Raw genomic sequence first — 12795 nt, 5'->3', positions numbered from 1 at the left:
GAGAAATGAAAAACTCTTGCTTAAGTCCCATTTTAACTTCAAAGGGATCTATGATGGATCCATTACTGAGAACCATCACTTATAAACTGTCATGGAGTAAGCAGAGGATGGTGACAAATGTAGGTGGGTATCTGTACTCCCGAAGGAACTTCCACAAACATTTCTTGGCTGACAGAGTCTAAAGCTTTTGTGAGGTCAATGAAGGCCCTGTAGAAAGGCTTTTGTTGTTCCCAGTATTTCTTCTGCAGCTGGAAGCTGTGAAGATCATGTCAGTTGTGCCTCTTGATGCCTACACTGGGATTCTAGGAGGAGCTCTTCAGCAAGTGGAAGGAGACGGTTCAGGAGGGTTCTTGCAATGATCTTTCCTGTAGTAGACAGTGAGGCTGTCCCTCTGTAGTTTCCACATTTGGACCTTTTTTTTGAAGGTTGTTACAGTCATGGTATCCCTGAGGTCATCTGCAATTTCCTCATCATTCCAGATCCTTAAGATGAGGGCATGAAGCTGTGATATGAGCTTCTCCCCCACTGCTTGAAGATTTCCAGGGGGATTCCATCCATTCCACATGCCTTGTTCTTCTTTGCCTTCCTGAATGGGGTTGAAAACACTTTTGTTAACAACAGTGTCTTGATTGAGAAGGCCTTCAAAATGTTCCTTCCAGTGGGCATTAGTGGTTCCCCTTTTCTTGATCAGTCCTCCTCCATCCTTAGGTCTCAAGGAGGTTGGTCTCCGAGTACTCAGACCATAGATGGCTTTGGCACTGAAGAAACCATGCATATCGTGGATGTCAGTGAGATGTTGAATCTCCTTCACCATGTCTTCCCACTATTTGTTCTTTATGAGTCCTCCTTTGAACCTCTGTCTTGGCTTGTTGGAAATTCAGTGTCTTTTGCTTGGAGTTGGTGTTTTTTTGCCAAGCACAAAAGGCCTTGCGTTTGCAACCCACCAGGAGATCCAAGAGGTGATCATTCTCATCAAACCAGTCTTGATGTTTCCTGGTAGAGAATCCAAGCATCTCTTCACAGGTGCTGATGACAGTAGCTTTGAGGGCCCCCCACATGCTGCTTACGTTCTCCCATTGTTGTTGATTGGAATTCACCAGCTTTTCATTGAAGCACTGGTGGAGGAGATCTTGCGTGCTTGGTCCTTGAGTTCTTCAACATTTGATCTTCTGTCAGCATTGCTTCTGCTGCCAACTGCACTCATCATCTGGCAGCTGTCTCTAAGGTTGAAGTTAAAAACAGGTATTAAATACTTCAGCCTGATCTACATTGCCTTCTGGATTCTGAAAGGGACCTATGGTTTCTTTGGTCTTCCTCTTGCTTTTTGAAGTTCTCCCTGAGCTAGGATTTTTCTTCCTAAGCTAGGCATGGTGGATTGAAATTGTACTTATTAGTGCTGTGGTGTAAAGTGTTACTGTAGTGCTTGGAAAACTGATCTTGAGATTTAGGGTTACTACTATGAGAAAAAAGGTATGTCTGGACACTGCATGTGTCCAGAAAGTATTTGGAAAATATAAGATGGGGTAAAACAATATATGATAATATGCAGAAGAGGAGGGTGGGGGGAGATTTGATGCTGATTTGGAGAATCAGCGATTTGGCCATAGACATAGCTTTATATGTTTTCTTTCTACATACCTTGAGGTAGGAGGTGTGGCTTGTGAGCGCTGTGATACTGGGGTACATGGAGCATCCCACAAGAGTGTGCCACCCACCATGTGCTCGGCAGCAAACCCAGGAGAGGACTAGAAGTACTTCCGGTCCACTTCTGGGTCCACCGGGGAGTGGGCTGGCCACCCCAGCTCAGTGATTGGCTGCAGGGGCACCCTTGGTTTCCCCCCCCCCCCCAGCCCCCAGACCCAGGAGGCACTAGTCGCTGAGCTCCCAGTGTGCTCCCCAGTGGACCCAGAAGTGGACCTGAAGTGCTTCTGGTCCACTTCTGGGTCTGCTGCTGAGCGCACTGGGGAGTTGAGTCCATTTAAAAAATTTTTTTTTTTAATATTCTGTTCATTTATGAAGTAAAGTTCCTAGGAATGCAGGGTTCACAAATCGGCAGGTCTGGTATTAAGCAGGAGGTCAGGCATTGGATTAAATGGTTTGCAATGGTCTCTTCTGGGTTTTTTTGGAGTGTGTTAATCTAAGTGAATAAACCTGACTGGTCAACTGGCCTTTCCAAACATGCTGGCTAAATGTCTTGACTTCCCTAAGCTTCTCTACCTCTGAGACAAAGGGGTTGTATTTAGTATGTGCCATACCAAACTCCATTATATGTTAGACCATTCCTTGAAGGATGGACTATGTTGCCACTGAGCATAGCGAGAGTGCTTTGTATCCTCACCATACCACTTCTGTATTCACTATATTTTAAGTGGAGGAAGGTGAAAGACTGGATATCCTAACTGGATCCACATTGGAGGGAAAATGCCTAACTGTCCAGATCTAGTTGCTTTCTAATGCCTTTATGCTTTCAGGAGGGAGAGGAAAAGGTTCAGAAAGAAAAGGGAAAATCTCCCATTGTGAGCTCTGATTAATGAATCTGTTCTGCATGTACATCTGGCAGAACTCAGTAGTTCACCTCTTCAGTAATAATAAACTGTTGACTCCAGGCTGGAGTTTGGAAGCAAGTTAGGGGACTCATTTTTCTATTGCATGGTACTTCTGCATTTCTTGAAATCTGGTACAGCTGTGAAAGCTATTTGGCTTCTCTCTCAAGATTGCAAAACAGAAGTTAGTAGGTGTCTTGTCTTCCTTTGAATTAATGACTTGTCCTGTCAGATTACCACTGATTGTGGCTTTTCCCTCTTTAGAACTCTTATTCCATGTAGAATGTTATTTGAAGTTGATGATTTTTGACTCCCTCCTCCTCCGAGTGGATCACGGTTTGTGTGCGCTCCTGCGCAGTGTCTTTCATTGTAGCTTCAAAATCTCACCTGTCCATTTCGTCCTTGTTTCCAGGTATACCTGTGGGCACAGCTCAGCTCTTTAGAAATGCTTCTAAAATAAGCGGTAGTTGAGTACCTCTTGTATATTATAATATTTGGAAGAGTTCACCCCCTCCACCTTCTGTATTTCCCCACCCTAGTTAGGCTTGGAACACTGTTTAGAGTGGGTCAGATTTCTTGGCTTAAATTCACAGTGAGCATCCTCTTCTAAGCGTTTCAACACAATTGGAGGAAACCTTTCTGTTGATGCATCTGAGTTCTTGGTATAGAAAGGGTATTGAGCAAATGGGGCAGAAATCCAAGGAGCTGCAAACTTATTGAGAACAGCGCTCTGTGTGGAATGATTCAACCTTGGAACAAAGTGAACACATACCAACCCTGTGTTTAGTTTTATTATAAGCTTCAAAAGTGCCTCGGGTTACATGAGTGTTTATGATGTACTCAGTTTTGTTGTTAGTGTCTAGGAGTAGAATGAAAATTACACTGGCTCATAGTGTTGTAAAACTGGACTTCTACATCAAGGGTAAAAAATGATCTAGGGAGCCACCAGTATCCAGGAACAAGGGCCTCTGCAGAGAGGGTAATAAAGAGTTTTTAGTCCTAGTAAGTTCATGAGAGAGTACATCTTCAAAATTCACCACCTTCTGGTTACCTTTTAACCTCTTAGGCTGCTTGTACACGCCACAGGTTTAATTCGGTTTAGTTCTCCCTAAATTGAAACAGTGGGTTTTTAAAAACACTGCTACAATTTTGGGGAGAATTAAACCGAATTAAGCCGCTGTGGCATGGGAGCCCAATCCTTACCTGCCTCTTTGGCAGCAGCAGGGGGCGGGCAAGCTGCCAGCAGGCCGAATGGTCCCTGAGCTGTGTGGGGACCTGCTGGCACTCAACCTGGGCAGTCCTGGAGGGCACTGCAGCATTGGAGGGAACCACTGGGTCCCCACACAGCTCAGGCAGGCAGGTTCTGGGGAAGAAAGGGGGAAAAAGAAAAATCAGGCTCATGGCTTTTTTTTTCCTTCAGTGGAGCCTGCATGGGCTGCTGCCAGGTCCCTGGCTTCTAGCCACTGTTGCACTTGGTTAGTTAGCAAACTGAAACACCTTGGAGGTGTTTCATCTTCCTATGTACCAAAGTCATTTAAAGTGTCATATGCTTGTGAGCGTGCAAACAGTAATGCCGTTAAAGCGGAATATGCTGCCGAACATGCAAACAACACCATTAAAGCAGTGCAAAAGGACATTTAAGCCGCTTTAAAGGTCAATTTTGTGGCGTATGCAAAGGCCCCTAGATTTCCTGCCATTTTAAGCCGAGGGTTGCCCTGAGGATCTTAGAGGAGGACTAGTGAGATGATTCTTTGGCAGAAATCCCAAGGGTAGCTGACCTTTCACTCATCTGTCCCGCTCAACTTGCTGCTTCAGTAAAGCTTTCAGACCTATGCCTAAGTCCCATTTATTATCAAGGGTTGCTGAACTGGGCCATCTGCCACACTTCTCTTCCATTTCTTACCCTGATTTCTCCCCACCCCCCTGCCCTCGGATTATCAGTACCATGGACTTTATTCTGGTTTATCTGAGACTCCTATACATCCTGGTACTCCTTTCCATGATGCTACACTGTTCTGAATAGAATGGCCCTCTGTGCTGATCTTCAAGGCTTTGTCCTTTTAGATTCCTTCTCAATGCTCTGTGTATTGTAAGGTCTTCTCTACAATTAATTTTTGTAAGCTAGAAACTCTCATTTACCATTAAACAAGCTGAAGAAGAAAAGGTTAGATTGATGTGGCTGACGTCACTGTAGAACAGTTTCTTTACTGTGCATGTTGCAACCTGCCTTTTTTTCTGGCTAATTTACTCATGGTTGGTTAATTTTTAAAACTTGTAAGCGTTACGCTTTTATGACTGCAGTGAGTCTGAGTGAACTTGGTTATTCCACCTACTCCTTGCTCAGTCACAGCTGGCCAGTGAACATTAAAACGACACAATCTACACCTCTGATCTAAACTACCGCCCTCTATGCAAGTCACTGAATGTTCTTTCCTCACTCACTGTCTTCACAAGTCAGCAGGAGCCGGTCTTGAATCTGAGAGTAACTTTCCACCTCAGGTGGGTTTCTAAAAGCAATACAGTATGCAGCTAACTTTTCTTTTTTCTTTAGAAAATTGAAAGGAAAATGTTAGTTGCCTTCAGTGCATGCTGAGTCTAATTTCTGCTGTTTCCTTTGTTTTCTATAATAGGAGAGGATGAAACAGTACTTGGGGCACTAGCCTAGGACTTCAAGCTTGGTTCGAGCTCCTTCTCTGCAGCAGAGGTCATAACATGACCTCATGTTTCAATTCTCAGTTTGTACTATGTCTTCCCTTCTGTGGCCGGGTTATGGGGGAATAAAAAACATTTTAAAGATGGGGAGCTGCCCAGGCAATATTAGTAATGGGGCCTAGATAGATGTTTTAAATCGGTCCAGCTGTTCCATTGTGTTCCATAGTGCTACCTGCTCCACAGAGCTTACTCCAGATGTGTTTGTAGTGTGTATGGGTATGGAACCAAGAATGCTCATGGACCAAATTTGAGGTTAAAAAACTGCTATTTACTTGGTCACAAGTCATGGTTTATTTGTGGTTGAGCAGAGATCATTAATGGCGTAACCATGGATATATAGTGCATTGTTTTTTCTCTTCTACTGCTTTTACTATCTTGTCTTCTGTCTGGCCCACAGATTTGTTGGCTTTTCTGTACCCAGGGGGGAGTTGGCGTAGAAGTGTGTGGATTTATTTGGAGTTTTCTTGTTTCCCTCCGGCAAAAGTGACATTCTCAAATTCATTGTTTAGATCATGTGCAGGAGTTTCATTTATCTGCAGTGGGGTCAAACAAAATTCAGATCAGATGTTTTGTGTGTGTATTTTAACTGTAATTAGGTATAAATGTAATTACTTCTGCACATATTTATATATAAATATCTGTGTTTGTACAGATAAGAGACTTGTTTCTTTGGCTCCAACTTACTACCATTTTACAGAGCTATGCGACGTTCTTTTGTTCCTCTAGATTATTTCCTTGGTGAAGCCTTTCATCCGTACAGAATGATAAACAGATCTGGTCACTGAAACTAGCTTAATCAGGTGGCCATTACTTACATTTGGCACTGGTGCGGGGAAATACCAAGCAAAACTGTTTAGTCTTTTAAAAAATAAGTCCCTCTCCACCTGACCCTGCCTGTTTTCATTTCCTCCTTTCATGGGGTGGTTATCAAGTCTCTCTTTCTTTTATGATCATTTTCTCATTTCTTTGAGACCTACATATGGTATGACGATAGTTGCTTGTTTTGACTGTGACTAGTACAGCATTTTACAATAAGGAAAAGAGGGTAATATCACATAGTACCAGATTATATATCCCGGGGACAGTAGCTCATCTGAGTTGATAGTATACTAGGCTTAAAGTAGATTTTATGGGACTCTTGGAATAGTCTAATCTGACCTGTATATCTCAGGCCGTAAAATGGACTCTATTAATTGCATAAAAGAGGACATTTTCATTGGGATCACAGGGAATTCCTTATTTCAAGTTAAGTTTGTGGACTTGGAGAGGTTTGCAGTGGCTTTTGAATGAGCAGTTAGTTATGTGGCAGGCAGGTTGGCAGGCATGTTTGGAGGATGGAGATATCTGAGTATGCTTTGAGGTCAGTGTTGAGAAGCTGCTTTTTGCCTGGTCCCTATTTTTAGTATTGCCAACTCCTGAAAGTAGAAACTGGACAGGAAAACCTGTTGCTAGACTGTTACCAAGTGTTCCACATCATACATGATCCTGATCCAGTCTGCTGTGTACATTTTGACTCTAAGCTTATAGACAAATAGGGTTGGAAGGGACCTCAGGAGGTCACCTAGTCCAAGCCCCTGCTCAAAGTAGGACCGTCCTTAACTAGGTCATTCCAGCCAGGGCTTTGTCAAGCCAGGCCTTAAAAACCTCCAAGAATGGAGATTCCACCACATCTTTAGGTAACCTGTTCCAGTGCTAGCAAGAGAGATCCTGAAAAAAGATATCAGTTCTAGTGACAAAACTGCTAAATTAGCAATGCTGCCAGTTTGGACTCCAAATTGTATCAAGCAAGGTTCTTTCTGAAACTGCAACTTTATTTATTTTGTGTTGTCATCCTCTACCTTTTCCATATGCGTAGGAGTGTGTTAAGTGCTTCACTAAGCAGGATTTCATTTACGAAGACTAATTTGTGGGTTTGCAAAGGCATCATATATGAGAGGGTAGAAAACAGTCAAAAGTCTTTAATATGACAGCAATTGGAAGGCTGCATTTGGCACTGGGCTCTTATTATCAGACAGTTATCAATATTAACATGAGGAAGTTGAAAGATGACCATAAGAAATAAGCAGGAGGAGTTTATACCAGGGGAGATAAATTTTATATTTTTTGCTGATGTAATCGGTAATAAGAAAAGGGCAAAAAAGGATTCTTGTTCCTGAAGTCCCAGCTATATATGATTCCTTGTCAAAAAATAAAGTAAGTTGAACCCTAAAAATCATTTCACTTTAAAACCTGGATTTTTCCCCTTTTATTTTTTTTCTGAGTGCCTGTGTTTGAACCCTTTGGGTTTCATATGTTCAAACTTTCTTTCCTCAGTTATGAGAGTACTGAAACTATCTTTGTTGAATGCTCAGATTCTCACATAATTGCATGACTTCAGAGCTGAACTTCACAACAAATGCTAAGTCATTTGAAAACTGAGATAAAACAGCAAGAGGTAGTCCTGAGTTGCTCCTGTGTCTAGTGACAGCTCTCTGAAATGCAAGGACTTTAATAATGGCAGGACATGCATCAGCTAATTTAACAGCCTGATATTTGACAGATGTCACATCAGGGCTAGTTTAGTTAAGTTGCAATGAAATCTATGGTGGTCACCTGCTGGTTGCAAGTGATTTTGATATCCAGTTTTGTGGTGATAGTGGTTTTTAAAACAAATATCAGTTGCATTTCAAACTCAGTAATGTTCTCTCTGGTTTCCTATAGACTTTTAGGCTTTGTCTCTTAAAACTCGAATACCATCCATTTTCTTACCCTGTTTTACTCTTATCCTTGTGTAGGAGAACTCCACATGTCTTCTTAGTCTCATGTAAGGCCTTGAACCAGGTCTTAAGTGGTTTGTGCTTGCTCTTTGCACCGATTGTATGATATTGTATTGTACATCACCTGGTCTTACTCTGTGAGAAGAGTGTATGTTAAGAAATGATCAGAATCTGGCACTTTTGAAGATGCTGCAAGCTTCTCTGGACTAAGTGGCTGGGGATTTTGTTTGCTCCTTGCTTATACTGAAGAGTGGTCCCTGTTCAGTCATTGGAAAAACAAGACAAGGAATCTTGTATTGCCACAGCCTCCACAAGCATGTAGGCTTGTTAATGAGCTTGTTTCTAGCCTTCAGCCTTTTATTATCACTAAACAAAAGCAATAGGGCGTCTAGCACTTATCTTTATTTGGTTGTTGCAGTCATTAATCATAGAGGACTGACGTATTCTCACTAAGTATGAATGCTGAGTTTAGAGGGTAGTGTTTTATTTAATTTCTCTCTCCCCTTATCTCACCCTAGCACCAGAAATTGCCCCTGCCAGATGAGCCAGCTTCCTCAGAAGAGTTCTCTGGAGCCCCCAGTGTTGGAGCGTGTGAATTCAAGGGTAGATTCTTTGGACAACTTATCAATGGACAATTTTTGGCTGGAAGTGGAGAACATCAAACAAAGCACTGAAGCAGAGCAAGAGGAATGCAGCCCTGCAGAAGTCAAAACCCCAGAGGGTAGGTTGCTGGAACTGTTGCTGGGGAATATGGAAGGAGGGAGGGGAAAGAAAAGTGACATTAATTGCAAGGGAAAGTAATCCTTCCAAGTAAATTTTTCACAATATTTAAGTGACTTAGGACCACATCCCACTTTTTCAAAAAATAACTTGTGTGTGTACACATTCTTGAGAGCTAAATTAAATTGCCCATCTTGCTAAAGATTCTAGTATACGGAGGGAATTGTAGAGCATGTACTGCGGTGGACTACTCTTGCTCATCATTTAGTATGCCAAACTTTAATTTGCAAACCTGGTGGATATCAGAGGGGTCCTCTTTATCTTTAATTTTATGTGGTGGTGTAACTTGAAAGAGCCCCAGAAAACACCCAGCGTTATTAATATGCAAGGTTCCTTTTATTTGGCAGTGTTTAACAGTGCAGTATTTCTCATGTGTTAGGGTATAATAGTGTTTAGGATTAGGGAGGTAATTTAACCTCTTTCATTAAAATTGATACTAGGAATGTATCTATTCAATATTTTTCTATGTTCTGGATCACTCTTGACTTAAAATTTGATGATTACATGATGGCTTATAAATGATAACAAAGATAAGGTAGCCACACAGGGCAATTTGGATCAGCTGGTAAATTGATCCATTCAAACAAAAAATACATGCAACTATGATCTTGCATTTTTTTTTTACCATAAGTTCAGGTGCTGTGAAAAAGCTCATGTCGATAGAATGGGGACTGGATCCTGGATGGACCTGACAAATAATTTGGGAACTACTGTAGATAAGCAACTCAATGAGAGCTCCTGTTTTAGTGCTGTAGCGTAAAGGGCGATTGGAGTATACCTGCAGCAGAGTAGTGTAGGGTAAGGGAGGTGATTTTCTATTTTTGTCCATAAGGCTGACATGAAAAATACTGTCCAGTTCTAGTATTCACATCTTAAAAAGGTAGCTTTATAAAAATTAGGGAGGATGTACAGAAGAGCCACAGAACTTGATTGAGAGGTGGAGACACATCATTAGGAATCACATTTGTCCTTATCAAAGGGAAGCTCAAAGGGAATGGACTTCTTACAGTGTGTGGGTAGCTTCATTGGGAAAAAATATACTGAGTGCTAAAGGGCTTTTTTATTCAGGGGAGAAAGGCAGAACAAGAGCTGATAGCTGGAAATGGAAGCTAGAAAGAGCTTTAATAGTGTGGTGATTAACCATTGGAAAGAATTCCCATGGCAGTGGTGGGTTCTCCATCTCTTGATTCCTGCAGAGCAGAATAACATCATGGAACATATGCTTTAGTCAAACAAAAGTTTTTGGTTTAATACAGGGGAGCCAGGCAAAATGTAACGGTCTGTATTACTGAAGGCTAAATGGCCCGCTAGCCTCTAACCGCCTGCGTCCAGGAAAAATTCTCAAACTTTTTAAACTACCCGTTTTTTGCAGTCTTTACAGACCGCTAGATGGCACTGCAGCCTGAGCTCAGCTACACAAAGCTTTGAGGAGGCCATCCACAAACCTGTTAGATCCTGCAGTACAAAGGAAAAAGAGTTGGCAGTCCGGCTGATGGTTTAAAATACCTTCAGGATGGAATTTGCTTCAGGCCATGTTTCTCAAACTTTGGAAATAGCTTCATATAGTGGAGACAAAACACACAGACTCTGTGCAAATTAGGTGCTACACAAATGCTGGAACACACAAAAAGCCCCTGTTTCTCACTTGGAAAAATGAATTATGATCACCCCTAACTCTTGGTGAGAAGCTTATTTCAGCATTCATGTAATCTTATCTAGGTCACTTCTGGTTATTTTATTCTCTCCCCATGTCTAGTGCTGCTTCTAAGTCTTTCTGTGGAGCTGTTTAGAGAAGTCTGTAGTTTTCTCCATTCTTTTGAAATTGTACTTGAATCGTAGCTTTCTTGGCTTGTCCAGGGCCTCTGTCAGTATCTGCCCCTGACATGTCACAAGCATGTACATTTAAAGAGGAATGTTTCAGTGCCAGGTTTTTCCCCATCCAAAAATGGAGGGAACATGGTAGGAGGTCAATATAAACTCACATGGTATGAAAACCAGAGCTTGACTGAAAATAAAGCTGTAATTGCCGAAAAGCTTGCAAGCTGTATCTGTCCAGCCCAATGACTTGGTATGGCTTAGAAATGCTTCCAATAACATCCTTTCCATTCAACTTCGTCAAGTCTGTTTCATCAGGTATTGGGCATTTCCTACCTATAATATTTTAGAGTTACAGCTTGCCCCCCTCTACTCCAGGATTACTCTTAGAGTAATTCGGAAGGAGTTCATTCCTTCATGAAGGTTATTTTTGGCTAAATTGCATTTTGAAAAATGCAGTGATCTTAATTGGTATTCTTAAAGTACCCACTTTCCATATTCTTCATTCAGTGATGCATCTCCCGTGATGCATCCTGGGAATGTTGTCTACTTAACACCTACATTGTTTATCTTGATTCTCCAGGTTAAGTCTCTTTGGCCAAAAGTTTATAAATTAGCTAACTGGATGGTTCCACCCAGTGAAGTTTCCCAGACAATCAACCAGTCATACTTGTTTCTTTTCAAGCTAGCAGCAATTTAGCTAAAGGATATTTAAATAGAAATTATTTGGATTCATTGTTATCTAAGGGATTCTGATGTTTGCATTGGCCAGCAGGGTTTAATAGAAGACCATTTAATCAGACCTCTACCTCTCTCTATGTATCAGCTTAACATCCTGTTATATGACTGGATTTGGAAATCTTTAAAAGTTGCAAGAAAACATTGTTGATTTATTCTCCCTTCCCTCCTCACGTCCTCCTCCCTGCCCCCAACACCTACCTCTAAAATATAATTGGCATCCATCCCTCCCCCTGGCAGACCTCCCACCAAACTTTTTTCAATTTCAGAGTAAAGGGTGCCGTGCAAAATTTTTCAGTTGGATGAAGGTTGCAGGCCTGCTGTTAAATGAATAAGTTTTAAACACGCACATGTTCTCAGGGAATTCATGGCACTACTTGAGTGTGCAAATGTTTATAGAGCTTGGGACCAAAATTTATTTTTTCAATTACTTGTGAAAAAGCCATTTTTTACTTAAAGCGGAATTTTCCCCAGCATTTATTTTTGCCAGCATTTTTCCATTTCATTGACAGCATTTTGGGGTTTGTTTTTTGGGGGTGGTTTTTTTTTGTTTTTTTTTTACAAGGGGAAGACAGCTTCCCAGCTCTAGGTTTTGAAACTCATTATTTTCAAGTCAGGTCTGTAAATAAGCATGCACATCTGTAAAGCTGCTTGTAGTACACAGAATGCATGTAGTAGACAAAAACTGGGCTGAAGTAGGGGGTGGGTGGTGGGCTACAGGTATGCAGTATATAAAGCATGGAGCCACACATCAGTAGTCTTTTCCTCAGAGTTCAAATAGCTGCCACCTTGAGTGCATTGTCTGACCTCCACTCAAAAAAGCAGCATGCATACAGGAGAAAGGATTTGTGCTCTTGTACTTGGAGTTTAACTGTTCTATTTGAAGAAATAGTGTTAAGCTTGTGCAAATGACCTTGCCTTCATCATTGTCTGGCTTCTGGCAGTATCACTTGGAAAATTTAACACACTTTGAGCATAACTTTTTTTTTGTTTTTTACAGATTTAGGAATAAAACACAACATTAAGTCAACTTAATGAGCGCACAGAAATACTATAAGGGTGGCTGGGTCTCTCTGAAATGTAGTGTGTCAGCAAAAAGTAACAGCCACAAAGATGATCCTGTGCTTTTAAGTATAGTTTAAATTAAAATGTAAATATGATTCTAGGCAGACTCTGGGAGTTAAAGTAGCTGAATTCAGAACAGTAAGCTACATACCCTGGTCCAGTTCTTTCTTTGAGAATTAGAGATCCAATAGCGAGGGAAAGTATAAAAGCCACATGTGGAATATTCTTGCTGTGATATGTAAGAGCATGCCTCTTTTGATAGTGCTAGGGGATGTTCAGTAGGTCAGACTCATTCCTGGTATGAATTGGCACCAACTTTTGTTGAAATCAATCATTGTGCTGCTTTATACAATTTCCGTTGTGTGTCATTTCCCCCCCCCCCCCCC

The 12795-nt window shown here is 41.5% G+C and overlaps 1 protein-coding gene across 2 annotated transcripts in view; it reads left to right on the top strand.

The window, feature by feature from the left end:
- The window catches only part of ARHGAP40 (Rho GTPase activating protein 40), a 133185-nt gene that overhangs the window by 89209 nt on the left and 31181 nt on the right, over positions 1–12795 (top strand). For both annotated transcript variants that reach the window (XM_019509777.1, XM_019509776.1), the window contains exon 2: positions 8530–8732. In XM_019509777.1, the coding sequence (XP_019365322.1) occupies positions 8552–8732 (181 nt within the window). In that variant the 5' untranslated portion in view covers positions 8530–8551. The remainder of the gene's footprint in view (positions 1–8529; positions 8733–12795) is intronic.

This window comes from Gavialis gangeticus, unplaced genomic scaffold, assembly GCF_001723915.1.
Source record: "Gavialis gangeticus isolate Ggan-Ray unplaced genomic scaffold, GavGan_comp1, whole genome shotgun sequence".
Taxonomy (NCBI): Eukaryota; Metazoa; Chordata; order Crocodylia; family Gavialidae; genus Gavialis; species Gavialis gangeticus.
This window is presented reverse-complemented; position numbering and strand designations above follow the sequence as displayed.